Genomic DNA, 27754 nt, shown 5'->3' on the forward strand with positions numbered 1-27754 from the left:
GATAGTAAGATTTAAAATGGTTTCAGTGAATCCATCCAAACATGAGCAATTATAACTTCCCATTTCATTTGTGCAAGTGGAATCTGGACCACATACAGATGCACTGAACAAACATTCATCTATATCTGTGGAAGGAACAAATTAAAAGATTAGAAGCATATTTAGTTTTTACAGATTAAAAATTAGGCAAAGATCTGAAAAGAAAGACATCTAGTATCTAAAGACATGTATACACATTATAGAATACAAAAGAAGGAGGAAAAGACAAAATTGAATTATTACCTCTGTACACTCAATCTAATGAGATAAAATATGAAAACAAAACCAGTTAATAACACTTACCATAACATGAGTTGTTGCGGCTCACAGGACTGTCTTTATTGGAGATATTAAATCCACTCCAGCATGAACACATGTGACTCCCAATGATGTTAATACAATCTGAGTATTGACCACACACTGACGCTGCATCTTTACATTCATTGATGTCTGCAAACAAGAGTAAGAAGGTATTGCATAAATCTTACAATACAAGGTTTCCAAATAATGTGTCATGTGTCAACCAAATAAATTCTTACTGGTCATGCTACTACAATTAAAATCAGCACATTTGTTATCTAATATGATTTCTCACCTCTTTGGCAAAGTGGCCCCTCTGAAGGAAAAGCTTGAATACATCCACAAGTGCCTCCCACAATGCCATCACACACCTGATAGGCCCTGCAGGTGTCATTGGGCCAAACATGATCCTCCTCACACTTGCACTCATATTCTGTTCCATTTAACCCACACACTGTAATAGAATGGGATTCATTTATCCATGTTCAAACTGTCAGTTTCTCCTAATACTGAACTCGTCTTAGTGTGTGACATTATTAAACATTCTGATCTCACCAGTAGTCATGTCGATATCTGTGATATTAATGCTGTTCCTCAGAGTCAAAGGCAGGCTGATATTTCTGACGAGATTCCGTAAGTAGTCCACCAGGAACAAGTCAAAGAACCTCACATCAATGTCAATCACGTATTTAGAAGGTAATACTGCAAGAACAAACAGAAGCAGGTTGAGCAAAACATGTGATTCAAATAATGACAACAAAAATACAATTTCCAGTCATATAAAATACAAAGTTTTGAAATTTTCTGTTATCATATACCACAAATTCTAAGCTTAATGTTGAAAGTATGTTACTTTGTTGTTAATTTTTCAACAGAACTCCATACAACAGTGTGTCTAACAAAATTTTTGCAAACAAAAAGCAGGCACACACGTAATCAGTTTGTGGCAACACTAGCAGTAAAATGCAGTAAAATCAAAGTTGGAAATTAAAAAAACAGAACACAAATGACTAGAAAAATACTGATGTTGTCATAGAATAATGTCAGTGTCTCACCTTGGCAGAACTGTCCGTCGGCTGGAAGCGCATTGATACATGTACATGAGCCATCAGTGATGTCATCACAGGCCTCGTATGAGTGACACGTGTCATTCGGCCAAACAAACAGACCCTCACAATTACACTGATACTGTGTTTCATTCAAAGAGCACACTGAAAAACAGAAGTGTCCAGATATTCAAATCTCATTATTTATGGCAGCATTAATGATGTGTAAAGTATAATCTTAGCTGTACAACGTGACAAAGCAGAGCCAGAGATCATACCAGTAGTTATGTTGATTTCTGTAATGTTAGTGCTGTCACTGATTGTGTAGGGCAAACTGAAAAACATCAGGAGGTTCCTCAGCTGATCAGCGAAGCTACTGTCCATGCTATTGATCTGAATTTCAATCAGATACTCGGTCAAAGGTAGAGTCACTGTAGAAAAAGAGGAGAAAAACATCCAGAAATGATGACTATGCCCTTTACCAGCAAAAATAAGGGAATCCAGGTTCACAGAAGGAAAATATGAATGGATTGTGGTGTTTAAGCCTGTAAGACTTATTGAGTTATAATAACCACTCCAGCATCAATTTAACCAGTTTCTTTCATTGACGAAGAGACACTATCTGAAGTATACAGCAATTCGTATAACAATATAAAAATATTTAATAAGAAATATAGTTTCTACATGCTCACCATTGCATGGGTTGCTGGTGCTGACTGGTTGACTCCTATTTGTTACCGTAAATCCACTCAAGCAGGAACAGTTGTAACCCCCAATTGAGTTGATGCAATGAGAGTTTGGACCGCAGACCTCCCATGTATTAAGACATTCATGCTCATCTTTATTTAGAAGATATGAAATATATACATAATTTTACTATTAGGAACACTAAAGTATGAAAGTCACCATAAATCGAATCTAGTTTTACTGACGCTCTGGCTGTTTTTAAAAATTTTAAACAGAGGATGAAAAAATTATGTTTGAAAAAAATTTAAAACATAAAAAACACAAAAACTTTTTTTTTTTTGTTGCTGTTTAATATAGTTGATTTTGCAATAAATTGTATCAAATATGATGTGATGGCAAAAAATGCAAAGATACCTATAAAAATAAGATGGGAAATAAGCTTTAAGAAAATTATTGTATTTAAAATATAATATGACTTTTGTCACGAATCTGGTCCGTGCAACTTCCATTTGTTCACCACCAGAGGTCACCAGCTTACCACATGGACTTTCTCACTACACAGCACATTGGACTCCATTTCCCATCATATATTGCACTGACCACACACAGCTGGCACCAATCTCTCATTACCCTGATTGCACTGCTGATCACACAAGCACTCATGCTATATAAACCTGGGACATTCTCTTGTTCACTGCCGAGTATTGTTCAGCCTAGCTATTTACCAAGCGGCCTTTGTTATTCCAGTTTGGTTTCCTGTGTTTGAATTTTGCCCGTTTTCCTGGATTTACCCCTTTGCCTAGCTCTTGTTTGATATTGTATGCCGATCGTCGACCACGCCTGTTTACTTGACTACGCTTCTGTCTTGCCCTTTACATACCTGTTTGCTGGATATTCGACCCTGTCTGTTTTGACCATGCCCAAGAATAAAAGCTTGCATATGAATCCGCACGTCTCATGTCCCTTCAACCCCGTAACAACTTTAGTATTTACCTGTACATGTGTTGTTGATGCTGATGGGGAAACTTGAAAATGTTGCATTGAATCCATCCAGACATGAGCAATTGTAACTTCCCAGCTCATTTATGCAGATGGAATTTGGACCACATACAGATGGACTGAACAGACATTCATTTATATCTGGAAAAAAAATAAAAAAATAACCGATATTAGATTTTATGGTTTTAAATTAGGCAGACACCTAAAGACATTAAACAACAATTATTATTCCACGAAGGCGAAAAGACAAAACTAAATCATTTGTTGGGTGATATTACACCTCAAGCAGGAACAGCTACAGCTCACATCATTAGTATTCAAACTGTAAAGACGCAGCAGCTCTGTACACTCAGGTTCCTAAGATACCCCCCCCCCCCCCCCCCCCCCCCCCAAAAAAAGTTAATAACACTTACCATAACATGAGTTGTTGCGGCTCACAGGACTGTCTTTATTAGAGATATTAAATCCACTCCAGCATGAACACACGTGACTCCCAATGATGTTAATACAATCTGAGTATTGACCACACACTGACGCTGCATCTTTACATTCATTGATGTCTGCAAACAAGAGTAAGAAGGTATTGCATAAATCTTACAATACAAGGTTTCCAAATAATGTGTCATGTGTCAACCAAATAAATTCTTACTGGTCATGCTACTACAATTACAATCAGCACATTTGTGATCTGATGTGATTTCTCACCTCTTTGGCAAAGTGGCCCCTCTGAAGGAAGAGCTTGAATACATCCACAAGTGCCTCCCACAATGCCATCACACACCTGATAGGCCCTGCAGGTGTCACTGGGCCAAACATGATCCTCCTCACACTTGCACTCATATTCTGTTCCATTTAACCCACACACTGTAATAGAATGGGATTCATTTATCCATGGTCAAACTGTCAGTTTCTCCTAATACTGAACTCGTCTTAGTGTGTGACATTATTAAACATTCTGATCTCACCAGTAGTCATGTCGATATCTGTGATATTAATGCTGTTCCTCAGAGTCAAAGGCAGGCTGATATTTCTGACGAGATTCCGTAAGTAGTCCACCAGGAACAAGTCAAAGAATCTCACATCAATGTCAATCACGTATTTAGAAGGTAATACTGCAAGAACAAACAGAAGCAGGTTGAGCAAAACATACAGTGTGATTCAAATAATGACAACAAAAATACAATTTCCAGTCATATAAAATACAAAGTTTTTAAATTTTCTGTTATCATATACCACAAATTCTAAGCTTAATGTTGAAAGTATGTTACTTTGTTGTTAATTTTTCAACAGAACTCCATACAACAGTGTGTCTAACAAAAGTTTTGCAAACAAAAAGCAGGCACACACGTAATCAGTTTGTGGCAACACTAGCAGTAAAATGCAGTAAAATCAAAGTTGGAAATTAAAAAAACAGAACACAACTGACTAGAAAAATACTGATGTTGTCATAGAATAATGTCAGTGTCTCACCTTGGCAGAACTGTCCGTCGGCTGGAAGCGCATTGATACATGTACATGAGCCATCAGTGATGTCATCACAGGCCTCGTATGAGTGACACGTGTCATTCGGCCAAACAAACAGACCCTCACAATTACACTGATACTGTGTTTCATTCAAAGAGCACACTGAAAAACAGAAGTGTCCAGATATTCAAATCTCATTATTTATGGCAGCATTAATGATGTGTAAAGTATAATCTTAGCTGTACAACGTGACAAAGCAGAGCCAGAGATCATACCAGTAGTTATGTTGATTTCTGTAATGTTAGTGCTGTCACTGATTGTGTAGGGCAAACTGAAAAACATCAGGAGGTTCCTCAGCTGATCAGCGAAGCTACTATCCATGCTATTGATCTGAATTTCAATCAGATACTCGGTCAAAGGTAGAGTCACTGTAGAAAAAGAGGAGAAAAAACATCCAGAAATGATGACTATGCCCTTTACCAGCAAAAATAAGGGAATCCAGGTTCACAGAAGGAAAATATGAATGGATTGTGATGTTTAAGCCTGTAAGACTTATTGAGTTATAATAACCACTCCAGCATCAATTTAACCAGTTTCTTTCATTGACGAAGAGACACTATCTGAAGTATACAGCAATTCGTATAACAATATAAAAATATTTAATAAGAAATATAGTTTCTACATGCTCACCATTGCATGGGTTGCTGGTGCTGACTGGTTGACTCCTATTTGTTACCGTAAATCCACTCAAGCAGGAACAGTTGTAACCCCCAATTGAGTTGATGCAATGAGAGTTTGGACCGCAGACCTCCCATGTATTAAGACATTCATGCTCATCTTTATTTAGAAGATATGAAATATATACATATTTTTACTATTAGGAACACTCAAGTATGAAAGTCACCATAAATCGAATATAGTTTTACTGACGCTCTGGCTGTTAAAATTTTAAACAGAGGATGAAAAAAGTATGTAGGAAGCAGGTTGAAATTGTTTTTGTTGCTGTTTAATATAGTTGATTTTGCAATAAATTGTATCAAATATGATGTGATGGCAAAAAATGCAAAGATACATATAAAAATAAGATGGGAAATAAGCTTTAAGAAAATTATTGTATTTAAAATATAATATGACTTTAGTATTTACCTGTACATGTGTTGTTGATGCTGATGGGGAAACCTGAAAATGTTGCATTGAATCCATCCAGACATGAGCAATTGTAACTTCCCAGCTCATTTATGCAGATGGAATTTGGACCACATACAGATGGACTGAACAGACATTCATTTATATCTATGAAAAAAAATAAAAATATAACTGATATTAGATTTTATGGTTTTAAATTAGGCAGACACCTAAAGACATCACAGACATTAAACAACAATTATTATTCCACGAAGGCGAAAAGACAAAAGTAAATAATTTTTTGGGTGATATTACACCTCAAGCAGGAACAGCTACAGCTCACATTAGTATTCACACTGTAAAGATACAGCATCTCTGTACACTCAGGTTCCTAAGATACCCCCCCCCAAAAAAAAAAAAAAAAACCAGTTAATAACACTTACCATAACATGAGTTGTTGCGGCTCACAGGACTGTCTTTATTGGAGATATTAAATCCACTCCAGCATGAACACATGTGACTCCCAATGATGTTAATACAATCTGAGTATTGACCACACACTGACACTGCATCTTTACATTCATTGATGTCTGCAAACAAGAGTAAGAAGGTATTGCATAAATCTTACAATAAAAGGTTTCCAAATAATGTGTCATGTGTCAACCAAATAAATACTTACTGGTCATGCTACTACAATTAAAATCAGCACATTTGTTATCTAATATGATTTCTCACCTCTTTGGCAAAGTGGCCCCTCTGAAGGAAGAGCTTGAATACATCCACAAGTGCCTCCCACAATGCCATCACACACCTGATAGGCCCTGCAGGTGTCATTGGGCCAAACATGATCCTCCTCACACTTGCACTCATATTCTGTTCCATTTAACCCACACACTGTAATAGAATGGGATTCATTTATCCATGTTCAAACTGTCAGTTTCTCCTAATACTGAACTCGTCTTAGTGTGTGACATTATTAAACATTCTGATCTCACCAGTAGTCATGTCGATATCTGTGATATTAATGCTGTTCCTCAGAGTCAAAGGCAGGCTGATATTTCTGACGAGATTCCGTAAGTAGTCCACCAGGAACAAGTCAAAGAACCTCACATCAATGTCAATCACGTATTTAGAAGGTAATACTGCAAGAACAAACAGAAGCAGGTTGAGCAAAACATACAGTGTGATTCAAATAATGACAACAAAAATACAATTTCCAGTCATATAAAATACAAAGTTTTTAAATTTTCTGTTATCATATACCACAAATTCTAAGCTTAATGTTGAAAGTATGTTACTTTGTTGTTAATTTTTCAACAGAACTCCATACAACAGTGTGTCTAACAAAAGTTTTGCAAACAAAAAGCAGGCACACACGTAATCAGTTTGTGGCAACACTAGCAGTAAAATGCAGTAAAATCAAAGTTGGAAATTAAAAAAACAGAACACAACTGACTAGAAAAATACTGATGTTGTCATAGAATAATGTCAGTGTCTCACCTTGGCAGAACTGTCCGTCGGCTGGAAGCGCATTGATACATGTACATGAGCCATCAGTGATGTCATCACAGGCCTCGTATGAGTGACACGTGTCATTCGGCCAAACAAACAGACCCTCACATTTACACTGATACTGTGTTTCATTCAAAGAGCACACTGAAAAACAGAAGTGTCCAGATATTCAAATCTCATTATTTATGGCAGCATTAATGATGTGTAAAGTATAATCTTAGCTGTACAACGTGACAAAGCAGAGCCAGAGATCATACCAGTAGTTATGTTGATTTCTGTAATGTTAGTGCTGTCACTGATTGTGTAGGGCAAACTGAAAAACATCAGGAGGTTCCTCAGCTGATCAGCGAAGCTACTGTCCATGCTATTGATCTGAATTTCAATCAGATACTCGGTCAAAGGTAGAGTCACTGTAGAAAAAGAGGAGAAAACATCCAGAAATGATGACTATGCCCTTTACCAGCAAAAATAAGGGAATCCAGGTTCACAGAAGGAAAATATGAATGGATTGTGATGTTTAAGCCTGTAAGACTTATTGAGTTATAATAACCACTCCAGCATCAATTTAACCAGTTTCTGTCATTGACGAAGAAACACTATCTGAAGTATACAGCAATTCGTATAACAATATAAAAATATTTAATAAGAAATATAGTTTCTACATGCTCACCATTGCATGGGTTGCTGGTGCTGACTGGTTGACTCCTATTTGTTACCGTAAATCCACTCAAGCAGGAACAGTTGTAACCCCCAATTGAGTTGATGCAATGAGAGTTTGGACCGCAGACCTCCCATGTATTAAGACATTCATGCTCATCTTTATTTAGAAGATATGAAATATATACATATTTTTACTATTAGGAACACTCAAGTATGAAAGTCACCATAAATCGAATCTAGTTTTACTGACGCTCTGGCTGTTAAAATTTTAAACAGAGGATGAAAAAAGTATGTAGGAAGCAGGTTGAAATTGTTTTTGTTGCTGTTTAATATAGTTGATTTTGCAATAAATTGTATCAAATATGATGTGATGGCAAAAAATGCAAAGATACATATAAAAATAAGATGGGAAATAAGCTTTAAGAAAATTATTGTATTTAAAATATAATATGACTTTAGTATTTACCTGTACATGTGTTGTTGATGCTGATGGGGAAACCTGAAAATGTTGCATTGAATCCATCCAGACATGAGCAATTGTAACTTCCCAGCTCATTTATGCAGATGGAATTTGGACCACATACAGATGGACTGAACAGACATTCATTTATATCTATGAAAAAAAATAAAAATATAACTGATATTAGATTTTATGGTTTTAAATTAGGCAGACACCTAAAGACATCACAGACATTAAACAACAATTATTATTCCACGAAGGCGAAAAGACAAAAGTAAATAATTTTTTGGGTGATATTACACCTCAAGCAGGAACAGCTACAGCTCACATTAGTATTCACACTGTAAAGACACAGCATCTCTGTACACTCAGGTTCCTAAGATACCCCCCCCAAAAAAAAAAAAAAAAAACCAGTTAATAACACTTACCATAACATGAGTTGTTGCGGCTCACAGGACTGTCTTTATTGGAGATATTAAATCCACTCCAGCATGAACACATGTGACTCCCAATGATGTTAATACAATCTGAGTATTGACCACACACTGACACTGCATCTTTACATTCATTGATGTCTGCAAACAAGAGTAAGAAGGTATTGCATAAATCTTACAATAAAAGGTTTCCAAATAATGTGTCATGTGTCAACCAAATAAATACTTACTGGTCATGCTACTACAATTAAAATCAGCACATTTGTTATCTAATATGATTTCTCACCTCTTTGGCAAAGTGGCCCCTCTGAAGGAAGAGCTTGAATACATCCACAAGTGCCTCCCACAATGCCATCACACACCTGATAGGCCCTGCAGGTGTCATTGGGCCAAACATGATCCTCCTCACACTTGCACTCATATTCTGTTCCATTTAACCCACACACTGTAATAGAATGGGATTCATTTATCCATGTTCAAACTGTCCGTTTCTCCAAATACTGAACTCGTCTTAGTGTGTGACATTATTAAACATTCTGATCTCACCAGTAGTCATGTCGATATCTGTGATATTAATGCTGTTCCTCAGAGTCAAAGGCAGGCTGATATTTCTGACGAGATTCCGTAAGTAGTCCACCAGGAACAAGTCAAAGAACCTCACATCAATGTCAATCACGTATTTAGAAGGTAATACTGCAAGAACAAACAGAAGCAGGTTGAGCAAAACATGTGATTCAAATAATGACAACAAAAATACAATTTCCAGTCATATAAAATACAAAGTTTTTAAATTTTCTGTTATCATATACCACAAATTCTAAGCTTAATGTTGAAAGTATGTTACTTTGTTGTTAATTTTTCAACAGAACTCCATACAACAGTGTGTCTAACAAAAGTTTTGCAAACAAAAAGCAGGCACACACGTAATCAGTTTGTGGCAACACTAGCAGTAAAATGCAGTAAAATCAAAGTTGGAAATTAAAAAAACAGAACACAACTGACTAGAAAAATACTGATGTTGTCATAGAATAATGTCAGTGTCTCACCTTGGCAGAACTGTCCGTCGGCTGGAAGCGCATTGATACATGTACATGAGCCATCAGTGATGTCATCACAGGCCTCGTATGAGTGACACGTGTCATTCGGCCAAACAAACAGACCCTCACAATTACACTGATACTGTGTTTCATTCAAAGAGCACACTGAAAAACAGAAGTGTCCAGATATTCAAATCTCATTATTTATGGCAGCATTAATGATGTGTAAAGTATAATCTTAGCTGTACAACGTGACAAAGCAGAGCCAGAGATCATACCAGTAGTTATGTTGATTTCTGTAATGTTAGTGCTGTCACTGATTGTGTAGGGCAAACTGAAAAACATCAGGAGGTTCCTCAGCTGATCAGCGAAGCTACTGTCCATGCTATTGATCTGAATTTCAATCAGATACTCGGTCAAAGGTAGAGTCACTGTAGAAAAAGAGGAGAAAAAACATCCAGAAATGATGACTATGCCCTTTACCAGCAAAAATAAGGGAATCCAGGTTCACAGAAGGAAAATATGAATGGATTGTGATGTTTAAGCCTGTAAGACTTATTGAGTTATAATAACCACTCCAGCATCAATTTAACCAGTTTCTGTCATTGACGAAGAAACACTATCTGAAGTATACAGCAATTCGTATAACAATATAAAAATATTTAATAAGAAATATAGTTTCTACATGCTCACCATTGCATGGGTTGCTGGTGCTGACTGGTTGACTCCTATTTGTTACTGTAAATCCACTCAAGCAGGAACAGTTGTAACCCCCAATTGAGTTGATGCAATGAGAGTTTGGACCGCAGACCTCCCATGTATTAAGACATTCATGCTCATCTTTATTTAGAAGATATGAAATATATACATATTTTTACTATTAGGAACACTAAAGTATGAAAGTCACCATAAATCGAATCTAGTTTTACTGACGCTCTGGCTGTTAAAATTTTAAACAGAGGATGAAAAAAGTATGTAGGAAGCAGGTTGAAATTGTTTTTGTTGCTGTTTAATATAGTTGATTTTGCAATAAATTGTATCAAATATGATGTGATGGCAAAAAATGCAAAGATACATATAAAAATAAGATGGGAAATAAGCTTTAAGAAAATTATTGTATTTAAAATATAATATGACTTTAGTATTTACCTGTACATGTGTTGTTGATGCTGATGGGGAAACCTGAAAATGTTGCATTGAATCCATCCAGACATGAGCAATTGTAACTTCCCAGCTCATTTATGCAGATGGAATTTGGACCACATACAGATGGACTGAACAGACATTCATTTATATCTATGAAAAAAAATAAAAATATAACTGATATTAGATTTTATGGTTTTAAATTAGGCAGACACCTAAAGACATCACAGACATTAAACAACAATTATTATTCCACGAAGGCGAAAAGACAAAAGTAAATAATTTTTTGGGTGATATTACACCTCAAGCAGGAACAGCTACAGCTCACATTAGTATTCACACTGTAAAGATACAGCATCTCTGTACACTCAGGTTCCTAAGATACCCCCCCCCCCCAAAAAAAAAAAAAAAACCAGTTAATAACACTTACCATAACATGAGTTGTTGCGGCTCACAGGACTGTCTTTATTGGAGATATTAAATCCACTCCAGCATGAACACACGTGACTCCCAATGATGTTAATACAATCTGAGTATTGACCACACACTGACGCTGCATCTTTACATTCATTGATGTCTGCAAACAAGAGTAAGAAGGTATTGCATAAATCTTACAATAAAAGGTTTCCAAATAATGTGTCATGTGTCAACCAAATAAATACTTACTGGTCATGCTACTACAATTAAAATCAGCACATTTGTTATCTAATATGATTTCTCACCTCTTTGGCAAAGTGGCCCCTCTGAAGGAAGAGCTTGAATACATCCACAAGTGCCTCCCACAATGCCATCACACACCTGATAGGCCCTGCAGGTGTCATTGGGCCAAACATGATCCTCCTCACACTTGCACTCATATTCTGTTCCATTTAACCCACACACTGTAATAGAATGGGATTCATTTATCCATGTTCAAACTGTCAGTTTCTCCTAATACTGAACTCGTCTTAGTGTGTGACATTATTAAACATTCTGATCTCACCAGTAGTCATGTCGATATCTGTGATATTAATGCTGTTCCTCAGAGTCAAAGGCAGGCTGATATTTCTGACGAGATTCCGTAAGTAGTCCACCAGGAACAAGTCAAAGAATCTCACATCAATGTCAATCACGTATTTAGAAGGTAATACTGCAAGAACAAACAGAAGCAGGTTGAGCAAAACATACAGTGTGATTCAAATAATGACAACAAAAATACAATTTCCAGTCATATAAAATACAAAGTTTTTAAATTTTCTGTTATCATATACCACAAATTCTAAGCTTAATGTTGAAAGTATGTTACTTTGTTGTTAATTTTTCAACAGAACTCCATACAACAGTGTGTCTAACAAAAGTTTTGCAAACAAAAAGCAGGCACACACGTAATCAGTTTGTGGCAACACTAGCAGTAAAATGCAGTAAAATCAAAGTTGGAAATTAAAAAAACAGAACACAACTGACTAGAAAAATACTGATGTTGTCATAGAATAATGTCAGTGTCTCACCTTGGCAGAACTGTCCGTCGGCTGGAAGCGCATTGATACATGTACATGAGCCATCAGTGATGTCATCACAGGCCTCGTATGAGTGACACGTGTCATTCGGCCAAACAAACAGACCCTCACAATTACACTGATACTGTGTTTCATTCAAAGAGCACACTGAAAAACAGAAGTGTCCAGATATTCAAATCTCATTATTTATGGCAGCATTAATGATGTGTAAAGTATAATCTTAGCTGTACAACGTGACAAAGCAGAGCCAGAGATCATACCAGTAGTTATGTTGATTTCTGTAATGTTAGTGCTGTCACTGATTGTGTAGGGCAAACTGAAAAACATCAGGAGGTTCCTCAGCTGATCAGCGAAGCTACTGTCCATGCTATTGATCTGAATTTCAATCAGATACTCGGTCAAAGGTAGAGTCACTGTAGAAAAACAGGGGAAAACATCCAGAAATTATGACTATGCCCTTTACCAGCAAAAATAAGGGAATCCAGGTTCACAGAAGGAAAATATGAATGGATTGTGGTGTTTAAGCCTGTAAGACTTATTGAGTTATATTAACCACTCCAGCATCAATTTAACCAGTTTCTTTCATTGACGAAGAGACACTATCTGAAGTATACAGCAATTCGTATAACAATATAAAAATATTTAATAAGAAATATAGTTTCTACATGCTCACCATTGCATGGGTTGCTGGTGCTGACTGGTTGACTCCTATTTGTTACCGTAAATCCACTCAAGCAGGAACAGTTGTAACCCCCAATTGAGTTGATGCAATGAGAGTTTGGACCGCAGACCTCCCATGTATTAAGACATTCATGCTCATCTTTATTTAGAAGATATGAAATATATACATAATTTTACTATTAGGAACACTAAAGTATGAAAGTCACCATAAATCGAATCTAGTTTTACTGACGCTCTGGCTGTTAAAATTTTAAACAGAGGATGAAAAAATTATGTTTGAAAAAAATTTAAAACATAAAAAACACAAAAACTTTTTTTTTTGTTGCTGTTTAATATAGTTGATTTTGCAATAAATTGTATCAAATATGATGTGATGGCAAAAAATGCAAAGATACCTATAAAAATAAGATGGGAAATAAGCTTTAAGAAAATTATTGTATTTAAAATATAATATGACTTTTGTCACGAATCTGGTCCGTGCAACTTCCATTTGTTCACCACCAGAGGTCACCAGCTTACCACATGGACTTTCTCACTAAACAGCACATTGGACTCCATTTCCCATCATATATTGCACTGACCACACACAGCTGGCACCAATCTCTCATTACCCTGATTGCACTGCTGATCACACAAGCACTCATGCTATATAAACCTGGGACATTCTCTTGTTCACTGCCGAGTATTGTTCAGCCTAGCTATTTACCAAGCGGCCTTTGTTATTCCAGTTTGGTTTCCTGTGTTTGAATTTTGCCCGTTTTCCTGGATTTACCCCTTTGCCTAGCTCTTGTTTGATATTGTATGCCGATCGTCGACCACGCCTGTTTACTTGACTACGCTTCTGTCTTGCCCTTTACATACCTGTTTGCTGGTTATTCGACCCTGTCTGTTTTGACCATGCCCAAGAATAAAAGCTTGCATATGAATCCGCACGTCTCATGTCCCTTCAACCCCGTAACAACTTTAGTATTTACCTGTACATGTGTTGTTGATGCTGATGGGGAAACTTGAAAATGTTGCATTGAATCCATCCAGACATGAGCAATTGTAACTTCCCAGCTCATTTATGCAGATGGAATTTGGACCACATACAGATGGACTGAACAGACATTCATTTATATCTATGAAAAAAAATAAAAAAATAACCGATATTAGATTTTATGGTTTTAAATTAGGCAGACACCTAAAGACATTAAACAACAATTATTATTCCACGAAGGCGAAAAGACAAAACTAAATCATTTGTTGGGTGATATTACACCTCAAGCAGGAACAGCTACAGCTCACATTAGTATTCACACTGTAAAGACGCAGCAGCTCTGTACACTCAGGTTCCTAAGATACCCCCCCCCCCCCCCCCCCCCAAAAAAAAAAAAAAACCAGTTAATAACACTTACCATAACATGAGTTGTTGCGGCTCACAGGACTGTCTTTATTAGAGATATTAAATCCACTCCAGCATGAACACACGTGACTCCCAATGATGTTAATACAATCTGAGTATTGACCACACACTGACGCTGCATCTTTACATTCATTGATGTCTGCAAACAAGAGTAAGAAGGTATTGCATAAATCTTACAATACAAGGTTTCCAAATAATGTGTCATGTGTCAACCAAATAAATTCTTACTGGTCATGCTACTACAATTACAATCAGCACATTTGTGATCTAATATGATTTCTCACCTCTTTGGCAAAGTGGCCCCTCTGAAGGAAGAGCTTGAATACATCCACAAGTGCCTCCCACAATGCCATCACACACCTGATAGGCCCTGCAGGTGTCATTGGGCCAAACATGATCCTCCTCACACTTGCACTCATATTCTGTTCCATTTAACCCACACACTGTAATAGAATGGGATTCATTTATCCATGGTCAAACTGTCAGTTTCTCCTAATACTGAACTCGTCTTAGTGTGTGACATTATTAAACATTCTGATCTCACCAGTAGTCATGTCGATATCTGTGATATTAATGCTGTTCCTCAGAGTCAAAGGCATGCTGATATTTCTGACGAGATTCCGTAAGTAGTCCACCAGGAACAAGTCAAAGAATCTCACATCAATGTCAATCACGTATTTAGAAGGTAATACTGCAAGAACAAACAGAAGCAGGTTGAGCAAAACATACAGTGTGATTCAAATAATGACAACAAAAATAAAATTTCCAGTCATATAAAATACTAAGTTTTGAAATTTTCTGTTATCATATACCACAAATTCTAAGCTTAATGTTGAAAGTATGTTACTTTGTTGTTAATTTTTCAACAGAACTCCATACAACAGTGTGTCTAACAAAAGTTTTGCAAACAAAAAGCAGGCACACACGTAATCAGTTTGTGGCAACACTAGCAGTAAAATGCAGTAAAATCAAAGTTGGAAATTAAAAAAACAGAACACAACTGACTAGAAAAATACTGATGTTGTCATAGAATAATGTCAGTGTTTCACCTTGGCAGAACTGTCCGTCGGCTGGAAGCGCATTGATACATGTACATGAGCCATCAGTGATGTCATCACAGGCCTCGTATGAGTGACACGTGTCATTTGGCCAAACAAACAGACCCTCACATTTACACTGATACTGTGTTTCATTCAAAGAGCACACTGAAAAACAGAAGTGTCCAGATATTCAAATCTCATTATTTATGGCAGCATTAATGATGTGTAAAGTATAATCTTAGCTGTACAACGTGACAAAGCAGAGCCAGAGATCATACCAGTAGTTATGTTGATTTCTGTAATGTTAGTGCTGTCACTGATTGTGTAGGGCAAACTGAAAAACATCAGGAGGTTCCTCAGCTGATCAGCGAAGCTACTGTCCATGCTATTGATCTGAATTTCAATCAGATACTCGGTCAAAGGTAGAGTCACTGTAGAAAAAGAGGAGAAAAAACATCCAGAAATGATGACTATGCCCTTTACCAGCAAAAATAAGGGAATCCAGGTTCACAGAAGGAAAATATGAATGGATTGTGATGTTTAAGCCTGTAAGACTTATTGAGTTATAATAACCACTCCAGCATCAATTTAACCAGTTTCTGTCATTGACGAAGAAACACTATCTGAAGTATACAGCAATTCGTATAACAATATAAAAATATTTAATAAGAAATATAGTTTCTACATGCTCACCATTGCATGGGTTGCTGGTGCTGACTGGTTGACTCCTATTTGTTACCGTAAATCCACTCAAGCAGGAACAGTTGTAACCCCCAATTGAGTTGATGCAATGAGAGTTTGGACCGCAGACCTCCCATGTATTAAGACATTCATGCTCATCTTTATTTAGAAGATATGAAATATATACATATTTTTACTATTAGGAACACTAAAGTATGAAAGTCACCATAAATCGAATCTAGTTTTACTGACGCTCTGGCTGTTAAAATTTTAAACAGAGGATGAAAAAAGTATGTAGGAAGCAGGTTGAAATTGTTTTTGTTGCTGTTTAATATAGTTGATTTTGCAATAAATTGCATCAAATATGATGTGATGGCAAAAAATGCAAAGATACATATAAAAATAAGATGGGAAATAAGCTTTAAGAAAATTATTGTATTTAAAATATAATATGACTTTAGTATTTACCTGTACATGTGTTGTTGATGCTGATGGGGAAACCTGAAAATGTTGCATTGAATCCATCCAGACATGAGCAATTGTAACTTCCCAGCTCATTTATGCAGATGGAATTTGGACCACATACAGATGGACTGAACAGACATTCATTTATATCTATGAAAAAAATAAATAAATATAACTGATATTAGATTTTATGGTTTTAAATTAGGCAGACACCTAAAGACATCACAGACATTAAACAACAATTATTATTCCACGAAGGCGAAAAGACAAAAATAAATCATTTGTTGGGTGATATTACACCTCAAGCAGGAACAGCTACAGCTCACATTAGTATTCACACTGTAAAGACACAGCATCTCTGTACACTCAGGTTCCTAAGATACCCCCCCCCCCCCCCCAAAAAAAATTGTTAATAACACTTACCATAACATGAGTTGTTGCGGCTCACAGGACTGTCTTTATTGGAGATATTAAATCCACTCCAGCATGAACACACGTGACTCCCAATGATGTTAATACAATCTGAGTATTGACCACACACTGACGCTGCATCTTTACATTCATTGATGTCTGCAAACAAGAGTAAGAAGGTATTGCATAAATCTTACAATAAAAGGTTTCCAAATAATGTGTCATGTGTCAACCAAATAAATTCTTACTGGTCATGCTACTACAATTAAAATCAGCACATTTGTTATCTAATATGATTTCTCACCTCTCTGGCAAAGTGGCCCCTCTGAAGGAAGAGCTTGAATACATCCACAAGTGCCTCCCACAATGCCATCACACACCTGATAGGCCCTGCAGGTGTCATTGGGCCAAACATGATCCTCCTCACACTTGCACTCATATTCTGTTCCATTTAACCCACACACTGTAATAGAATGGGATTCATTTATCCATGTTCAAACTGTCAGTTTCTCCTAATACTGAACTCGTCTTAGTGTGTGACATTATTAAACATTCTGATCTCACCAGTAGTCATGTCGATATCTGTGATATTAATGCTGTTCCTCAGAGTCACAGGCAGGCTGATATTTCTGACGAGATTCCGTAAGTAGTCCACCAGGAACAAGTCAAAGAACCTCACATCAATGTCAATCACGTATTTAGAAGGTAATACTGCAAGAACAAACAGAGGCAGGTTGAGTAGGGTTGGGTATCGTTTGGGGTTTTTTCGATACTGGTGCCAAATCGATACTTTTAAAACGGTACCGGTGCCTAAACGGTGCCTGAACCCATACTTATTAAAAAAATATCAATTAATAATTGGATTGGCCATTAGCACTAAACACATGATGTCTTTTTCATTCATACTGGACGCCAGAGGGCGCCCTCACACAAAAAATCCACATATCCAGTCACAGAAGTTTTTCCACAATAACATTCTGTTTATTATAAGCACATGTTCCAATTACATTGTTTGCCACTTTAAATGTTCAAGCTCTTTAAAGCAGGATGGAATTATTATTATTATTTTTTTTTTTTATTAAACCGATAACATTCACAGGGGATACAGTCAAAGTAAAAAGTAGCAGAACTCATGAAGCTCCAGGAAATCCCCAATATGGACAAAGGCATAGCTATCACTGTAACTGAGTAAACAGAAGATATAAACGTTTCGAATGATAAAACAAACACAATAAACACTTGACTATGACAATGTATAGTTTATCTATGTTATTCAAGCCATTTCTGGTATTTTCATAATAATTAAATATATTTATAATCCATTTTTAATCAATGTATTAGTAGCCTATGGAACATATTTTCTGCCTCATTGTCTGACAAGAAGCTACATCAGATCTCAAAAGTTGTGGACTAAAAAGGTTATAATGTTCTCTTTTGTTGGACAACAGGTTTAAACACGTGAATACAAGAGAATTTTAGCTTTAGGCATTTTAATTTAAGCATAGCTAAGCTAGTTCCTGGAAGGCTACCTGCTGCCGTCAGAGCAAGTGTAATTACTGCATTCACGCTAGGGATGTTATTTCGGTTATTTTTCCTAACAACCGACGCTGTTTAACTGATTATTAACCGTTAACCAACAAGATTATTTTAAATTAGAACTAAATTAAATTAGAAAGAATAAGTGTCTGTGCCCCATTAAAAATACTAACATTTGTTTTCCGGGGATTCATTTTACATGCGCAAAAAATATTTTTACTTAAATAATATCTTAACGAGAGACCCAACGTTGGTTTCAGTTTCGTTTGAGCCTAAATTAATTTGTTTTGGTTTGTCGTTTATACAGGGCTGGACTGGGGTTAAAATTCGGCCCTGGACAAATCTGGCCCATCCGGCCCACGAGTCCCTCGTGAATGATTTTCTGGGTTATAGGGCCTTAAATTGGAGTAAATAAATGAATAAATAAAACAGGACAGAAACAAATAATGATAGATATTACTGAATTCTTAATAATGAACTTAATAAGGCATTTTTGTCACATAGAAAGGAACTTGACAGTAAAGCAATGATTTTGAGCTAAAATGCAGAAAATGTACTGCTATTCAATTCTGTCATAATTTCCTCACTCTCATGCTGTTCCAAACATGTATGACTTACTTTCTTCTGTGGAACACAAAAGAAGATAATTTGTAGAATATTATCAAACCACTTTGGTTACCCGTGATTTCTACTGTATTCTGCTGTTTGTATACTGTACAGAAATGTCTTGAAATTTTGAATGAAATGAAGGTGAGTAAATGATGACCATTTTATTTTTTGGGGTGAACTATCCCTTTAAGAACTTTAACATTAGTAAATTGTTAACACCTAATTTATATAAGACACCATTTAAACATTTAAAAAGAAAGAAGCTATTAAAGCTATTCTGTTAAATTATCCTTTGCCCTAATGAAATTTAATATAGTTCATAAAATCCAGAATTTAACTGACTCTGTTAGTAAGATGATGTCACAACAAGTAAAACTTTATATTAAAAGAACACTTGTAAATATTTTAATGAAAAAACTCCATATACTGTAATAGACCATGGGCCAGATTTACTAAACAGGGCAAATTAGCCTTAGAGTACAATTCTATAAAAGCACTGATCGAAGGGGCAAATTCTGCATATGAGTTACTGACAATGTGCACATTAAAGAACACAGACACTACCAGATCATTTCCATAATGACCAGCGGAATCTTCCAAGAGCACAGCAGATTAGCGCCTGCTTTAAGACACGCTTTTTTTTGTGTGTTAAATAATGGTACAAATACCAGTAATTTGTCGAGCACAAACTTTAGTATATCACGTTGCGTGATTCATTTGAAATACTATCCTCCCATAAATTTTGCGTTTGAAAGGGAAACTGCATATTCAATACGCTCAGGCGCAAAAATAACTGTCTAGGCCTTTTCAGCGCTAATTCCTCACTGTGCATCTTTAGTAAATCCAGCACTATTTTAACGCCAAAAGATGGTTTGCCCTGGCACAATCTGTTAGTAAATCTGGCCCCATGTGTCTTATACAGAGTTATTTGCAAACAAAAACCCTGTACATAATCAGTCTGTCAAACCCAGTAGTAAAAGGCAGTAAAATTAAAGGAAAACAGATGAAAACAATTAAATGGAGAGAACTGATGTTGTAATAGAAAGATGTCTCACCTTGGCAGAACTGTCCGTCGGCTGGAAGCGCATTGATACATGTACATGAACCATCAGTGATGTCATCACAGGCCTCGTATGAGTGACACGTGTCATTCGGCCAAACAAACAGACCCTCACATTTACACTGATACTGTGTTTCATTCAAAGAGCACACTGAAAAACAAAAGTGTCCAGATATTCAAATCTCATTATTTATGGCAGCATTAATGATGTGTAAAGTATAATCTTAGCTGTACAACGTGACAAAGCAGAGCCAGAGATCATACCAGTAGTTATGTTGATTTCTGTAATGTTAGTGCTGTCACTGATTGTGTAGGGCAAACTGAAAAACATCAGGAGGTTCCTCAGCTGATCAGCGAAGCTACTGTCCATGCTATTGATCTGAATTTCAATCAGATACTCGGTCAAAGGTAGAGTCACTGTAGTAAAAGAGGAGAAAAATATCCAGAAATGATGACTATGCCCTTTACCAGCAAAAATAAGGGAATCCAGGTTCACAGAAGGAAAATATGAATGGATTGTGATGTTTAAGCCTGTAAGACTTATTGAGTTATATTAACCACTCCAGCATCAAATTAACCAGTTTCTTTCATTGATGAAAGAGACACTATCTGAAGTATACAGCAATTCATATAACAATATAAACATATTTAATAAGAAATATAGTTTCTACATGCTCACCATTGCATGGGTTGCTGGTGCTGACTGGTTGACTCCTATTTGTTACCGTAAATCCACTCAAGCAGGAACAGTTGTAACCCCCAATTGAGTTGATGCAATGAGAGTTTGGACCGCAGACCTCCCATGTATTAAGACATTCATGCACATCTTTATTTAGAAGATATGAAATATATACATAATTTTGCTATTAGGAACACTCAAGTATGAAAGTCACCATAAATCGAATCTAGTTTTACTGACGCTCTGGCTGTTAAAATTTTAAACAGAGGATGAAACAATTATGTAGGCAGCAGGTTGAATTTTTTTTGTTTCTGTTTAATATAGTTGATTTTGCAATAAATTGTATCAAATATGATGTGATGGCAAAAAATGCAAAGAGACATAAAAATAAGATGGGAAATAAGCTTTAAGAAAATGATTGTATTTAAAATATAATATGACTTTAGTATTTACCTGTACATGTGTTGTTGATGCTGATGGGGAAACTTGAAAATGTTGCATTGAATCCATCCAGACATGAGCAATTGTAACTTCCCAGCTCATTTATGCAGATGGAATTTGGACCACATACAGATGGACTGAACAGACATTCATTTATATCTATGAAAAAAGAAATAAATACAACTGATATTAGATTTTATGGTTTTAAATTAGGCAGACACCTAAAGACATCACAGACATTAAACAACAATTATTATTCCACGAAGGCGAAAATACAAAAATAATTTGTTGAGTGATATTACACCTCAAGCAGGAACAGATACAGCTCACATTAGTATTCAAACTGTAAAGTCACAGCATCTCTGTACACTCAGGTTCCTAAGATACCCCCCCCCCCCCCAAAAAAAAAAGTTAATAACACTTACCATAACATGAGTTGTTGCGGCTCACAGGACTGTCTTTATTGGAGATATTAAATCCACTCCAGCATGAACACATGTGACTCCCAATGATGTTAATACAATCTGAGTATTGACCACACACTGACACTGCATCTTTACATTCATTGATGTCTGCAAACAAGAGTAAGAAGGTATTGGATGAAAGTTACATTTAAAGGTGTCAAATAACGTGTCATCAAATAAATTCATACTGGTCATGTTACTAAAATTAATGTGAGTACATTTGTGATCTAATATGATTTCTCACCTCTCTGGCAAAGTGGCCCCTCTGAAGGAAGAGCTTGAATACATCCACAAGTGCCTCCCACAATGCCATCACACACCTGATAGGCCCTGCAGGTGTCATTGGGCCAAACATGATCCTCCTCACACTTGCACTCATATTCTGTTCCATTTAACCCACACACTGTAATAGAATGGGATTCATTTATCCATGTTCAAACTGTCAGTTTCTCCTAATACTGAACTCGTCTTAGTGTGTGACATTAATAAACATTCTGATCTCACCAGTAGTCATGTCGATATCTGTGATATTAATGCTGTTCCTCAGAGTCACAGGCAGGCTGATATTTCTGACGAGATTCCGTAAGTAGTCCACCAGGAACAAGTCAAAGAACCTCACATCAATGTCAATCACGTATTTAGAAGGTAGTACTGCAAGAACAAACAGGAGCAGGTTGAGCAGAACAATCAGCATTATTATATTCTTATAATGGCAAAATTTTATTATTGCCAGTAATGTTTAAATATTAAATAATTTCTTTCAGGAAAACAGAACAAAATATTTAATGGGAGAAAACTGACAATGTCACATAATGACGTCAGTGTCTCACCTTGGCAGAACTGTCCGTCGGCTGGAAGCGCATTGATACATGTACATGAGCCATCAGTGATGTCATCACAGGCCTCGTATGAGTGACACGTGTCATTCGGCCAAACAAACAGACCCTCACATTTACACTGATACTGTGTTTCATTCAAAGAGCACACTGAAAAACAGAAGTGTCCAGATATTCAAATCTCATTATTTATGGCAGCATTAATGATGTGTAAAGTATAATCTTAGCTGTACAACGTGACAAAGCAGAGCCAGAGATCATACCAGTAGTTATGTTGATTTCTGTAATGTTAGTGCTGTCACTGATTGTGTAGGGCAAACTGAAAAACATCAGGAGGTTCCTCAGCTGATCAGCGAAGCTACTGTCCATGCTATTGATCTGAATTTCAATCAGATACTCGGTCAAAGGTAGAGTCGCTGTAGAAAAGAAGTAAAAAACACCCAGAATTTATGACCGATGCTCTGCCAAGGTAAAACACAGTATCAACAAGTTTTTATAGGATGAATAAAAATATGCATGCAGCAGTTAGTAAATATTAATTGCTTTTAATTATATGTGCTTTCAAAAGTTTAAAAGATATTAAAAAAACTGTCAAATGTTTGATAAAAAACATGCAAACTTAGTTTCCAAAATTACATATAATTTCAGTTTAAGAATTCACCTGAACATGTGTTGTTGATGCTGATGGGGAAACTTGAAAATGTTGCATTGAATCCATCCAGACATGAGCAATTGTAACTTCCCAGCTCATTTATGCAGATGGAATTTGGACCACATACAGATGGACTGAACAGACATTCATTTATATCTGGAAAAAAACAAAAAACAAACAAAAAAAAAAAATATATATATAGCTATAGTTCACATCAGTATTCACACAATCTTTAAAGATGGCAGCTCTGTAGCCTACACTCAATTCAATGAGTTAAAAACAGAAACCAAAATTTGTTAGTAATACAAATACGTACCCTGACATGAGTTGTTGCGGCTCACAGGACTGTCTTTATTGGAGATATTAAATCCACTCCAGCATGAACACACGTGACTCCCAATGATGTTAATACAATCTGAGTATTGACCACACACTGACACTGCATCTTTACATTCATTGATGTCTGGAAAAAAATAGAGTGAGATGGTATTATATAAATGCCAAATTCAAAAGTTTTCAAAAGCAGTATGTTTATTCATTCGAGCTTTGGTCATAGTCAGACTTAGCCAATCAGAAATGAGTCAAAGCTATATTTTGTATAAAACTATTTTAGGGCTATATAATCAGAAGATAACATAGTTTCGCAAGCAATCAGTCCAACACAGCATTTTCAAAAAGATTAGCTAATGATGTCATGAATTCCACATACTCATGTTTGATTGACATCTTCTAATTATCATGTCACGCAAATACAATAAAACACGGAACTAGATAGAGTATTATGAACGATCACATAAAAATTGGAAGATGAAATGAAAAATCCATTCATTGACAGTAAATCAAGTATGTGAACATGAATTAAAATTCAATACTTTAGTTTTTGCTTGCTGTGTTTCAACATTATGATTTCATACCTCTCTGGCAGAGTGGACCCTCTGAAGGGAGAGCTTGAATACATCCACAAGTGCCTCCCACAATGCCATCACACACCTGATAGGCCCTGCAGGTGTCATTGGGCCAAACATGATCCTCCTCACACTTGCACTCATATTCTGTTCCATTTAACCCACACACTGTAACAAAACAAAAAGCAGACTTTTAGGCTACAGTATATTCAAAGAATCAATAGAAGTCACTTAAATTACTCATTATGTGGGAAATTAAGTATTTCTGAAACATTACATCTGTGTGTAAAATTATATTATGGTAGTAACTTTGTTTTTATGTGCATGTTAATATCCAAAGGCAGACTTGTTGTGTGGCACGGCAAGACCCCAAATTTGATGATTTTATGGAGTCTTCGAACTTACAAGATAAGCAGTATGAAGATAATATTATTACAATTTTTACTCATAGCCAAACACAGACACTTTCTGAGCTCACCAGTAGTAATTTCGATATCTGTGACATTTACGCTGTTGCTCAAAGTGAGAGGAAGGCTGATGTTCGTGAATAGATTCCGTAAGTAGGTTATCAGGAACAAGTCAAAGAATTTCACATCGAAGTCTATTACATAGTCAGAAGCTGGCACTGCAAGAACAAACAGAAGCAGGTTGAAACTATGAACCCTCATAGTGAAACTATGTACCATCATAGTCAAAAACAGGTTTGTCTTGTGCCTTTTTGTCTTTTTCTGGAATGTTGATATGTTGCTATATTTTTATGAAAGCTCTTACTCTGCAATAGAGATCAACTGATACTATTACAGATTATTTTTACATTCAAGTGTCCAATTACTGATATAATAAACCAATTTTATTTTTTGTTTTAGGCTATGCCTAATTGCTCAGTGCTCATTACAAACAAGAAGAAAATAAATCTAAGAACTTAATGAATTTTCATGATTTTAGTTGCATGGGGCACTGGGCTGCTACAAATCAAATGTGAAATATAAAGAATTTATGAGAGAATGTTGTAGTTATTTTTTAGATTTATGAACATAATTACTTACCTTCTTTTAAATGGCAGAACTGTCCGTCGGCTGGAAGCGCATTGATACATGTACATGAGCCATCAGTGATGTCATCACAGGCCTCGTATGAGTGACACGTGTCATTCGGCCAAACAAACAGACCCTCACATTTACACTGATACTGTGTTTCATTCAAAGAACACACTGAAAAACAGAATGAACAAAATCATCAATCATTCATGGTAGTATTCATCACATATGAAGTAAAACATGACAAAGCAGAGCCAGAGATCATACCAGTAGTTATGTTGATTTCTGTAATGTTAGTGCTGTCACTGATTGTGTAGGGCAAACTGATAGACATCAGAAGGTTCCTCAGCTGATCAATGCTGGCAGTATTCTCTGCATCTATCTGAATTTCAGTTAGATATTCAACAGGAACTGGAGTCATCATGGAAAGATAAAAAGAGTTAGGAATATTTACTGCTTTTTTAATATTCAGGAAATAATGCAGTGATCTTGACACTGGGAATGAAGTCAGATGTTTTTATGTACTGTACCTGATGGTGGTTGCCCACATGCTGTGTTATCGTTCAGGAAAAGGATGAGAATTCATTAGAAAAAAATGCAGTTCATGTTACAGCAACTGACTGACAGATCTTCTGTATGATTACAAAAAGGAAATATATATATAAAAAAATTTACTTGTTATTTCGCTGACTGTTTGACAGAACTGTCTGTCACTTGGAATATCATTGATGCAGCTGCATATGTTGTTATTGATGCCGTCACAGCTCCCATATTCTTTGCATTTATCACACGGCCAGAAATACTGGTCCTCACATACACACTTGTATCCACTGTCAGTGAAATTGCAAACTAAGAAAGGATACAATGCAAATGTAAACTAATATTAATTTAACAGTTTAACACTACTGTATTTGTGTTCAGAAGGTCATGTGATATTTTTCACCTGTCGTGATGTCCACATCCAATACTTCAGCCATCTCAGTAAATTGAAGTGGAAAAGTGATGTTCTGTAGATATTGCCTCATTTCATCGATCACAGAGATGCTTGATGATTCCAACTCAATTTCAAACAAGAAGTTTGTGAAGAGCAGTTCTGGGAACAGCATTAACAACACGTCATCAGCTTGGTATTTTCATTGCATTTGATATTAGAGTGTACATTTTCAATACTGCATTTTTCATCAAAATAAATATGTTTCATATAATATATCATATAATAAATGTTTATATAATTAATTATAGGCTACTAACAATAAAGTGTAAATAGGCCTACATAAGAGCTAAGAGAAGCCTGCATATTAGGCTAAAAACACTGCTTATTAGTAGCAACAGATGTTAAAATATAATAAAAATAATAATTTGCTGTACAAAACTGGTGACTGTGGTTGCTAGGATTTAACTGCCAACATTTCTCGACATTATGAGAGGCCTTTTGATGGCCATATATTTCAGTATTCACCTTTTTACAGTAAGAGCGACTGCGGCTAGTTGTACATTTTATGGGACTGGCTTCCTTGTCATCCACTTCCAGCCATTTTAGCAGCTCATTTTGCTGCTTGATATTGCAAACTGGTGCCTTACCATATCATTTTAATGTATTATGTTACACTGACCAAAATTATAAAAGCAACACGCCTTAGGCTAAAAGGTCACTCTAAAATATGCTGTTTTACCACACAGCACAATGCCACAGATGTCGCAAGTTTTACAATTTGCGTGCTGACTGCAGGAATGTCCACCAGAGCTGTTACCCGTGAATGGAATGTTCATTTCTCTACCATAAGCCGTAAGGTGGATAACGATAGGGTTCTCTTTTTTTCAATCAATATGCGTATTTAAATGAGTGTGCCCTGTTCACTTTCACTTTGGATGTGGCGATCACACGCACTCTGTGTAATTTTATAGTGCTATATTTCAGAATCAGAATCAGAATGAGCTTTATTGGCCAAGTATGTTTACACATACAAGGAATTTGTTGTAGTGACAGAAGCTCCACAGTGCAACAGAAAGACAGCAACAGTGCCACGCGAGTGCCCCCCTTGGCGCCAGCCCTGAACAGAGAGTCCTAAAGCTGCTGGTGGAACAGAGTGATATGCGTCCTTTATTGTTGTGTAACAGTGATCCAATATATTACTGTCTCTGGTGGGACATGTGATGTGCTGTCTGTATTTTGGCAGTTCACGGGAGAGATTGCTTTATTAAAGTCCCCGAGAATGATTAAAACAGAGTCTGGGTGTTGTTGTTCTGTATCTGTGATCAGATCAGCGAGTTTCTGTAGAGCTGTGCTCACGTGCGCTTGCAGTGGAAGCAGGCCACTCCCACGATAGTTGATTGACAAGGCCGTCTTAACTTAGACCCTCCCTGAGTGAGCTGAGAGCTGTCCACCATTATGTCAACTCTGGTGCAGGGGAAGACAAGATGTCTCCAAATAAGCAATTGAGGTGTTTAGT

At 36.4% G+C, this 27754-nt stretch overlaps 2 protein-coding genes across 2 annotated transcripts; both read right to left on the reverse strand.

The window, feature by feature from the left end:
- Positions 1–2415: 2415 nt before the first annotated feature.
- On the reverse strand, positions 2416–14023 carry LOC306843500 (uncharacterized protein; the record flags this gene model as incomplete). Its single annotated transcript, XM_079375025.1, has 28 exons — positions 2416–3212; positions 3485–3631; positions 3777–3935; positions 4037–4183; positions 4542–4697; positions 4811–4963; positions 5226–5372; positions 5682–5828; positions 6104–6250; positions 6396–6554; positions 6656–6802; positions 7161–7316; positions 7430–7582; positions 7843–7989; positions 8299–8445; positions 8721–8867; positions 9013–9171; positions 9273–9419; positions 9773–9928; positions 10042–10194; positions 10457–10603; positions 10913–11059; positions 11337–11483; positions 11629–11787; positions 11889–12035; positions 12394–12549; positions 12663–12815; positions 13945–14023. The coding sequence occupies 28 exons, from the start codon at positions 14021–14023 to the stop codon at positions 3055–3057; spliced, it is 4167 nt and encodes a 1388-aa protein (XP_079231151.1). The 3' UTR covers positions 2416–3054.
- LOC306843954 (uncharacterized protein) lies at positions 13408–16362 on the reverse strand. The gene is made up of 7 exons (XM_079375709.1): positions 16222–16362; positions 15807–15959; positions 15538–15693; positions 15033–15179; positions 14773–14931; positions 14481–14627; positions 13408–14204 (listed from the first exon to the last, which is right to left on the reverse strand). The coding sequence occupies exons 2-7, from the start codon at positions 15910–15912 to the stop codon at positions 14047–14049; spliced, it is 873 nt and encodes a 290-aa protein (XP_079231835.1). The 5' UTR covers positions 15913–15959; positions 16222–16362; the 3' UTR covers positions 13408–14046.
- Between the last annotated feature and the right edge of the window lie 11392 nt (positions 16363–27754).

The sequence above is a fragment of the Barbus barbus genome (genome assembly GCF_936440315.1).
Source record: "Barbus barbus genome assembly, chromosome: 24".
Lineage (NCBI taxonomy): Eukaryota > Metazoa > Chordata > Actinopteri > Cypriniformes > Cyprinidae > Barbus > Barbus barbus.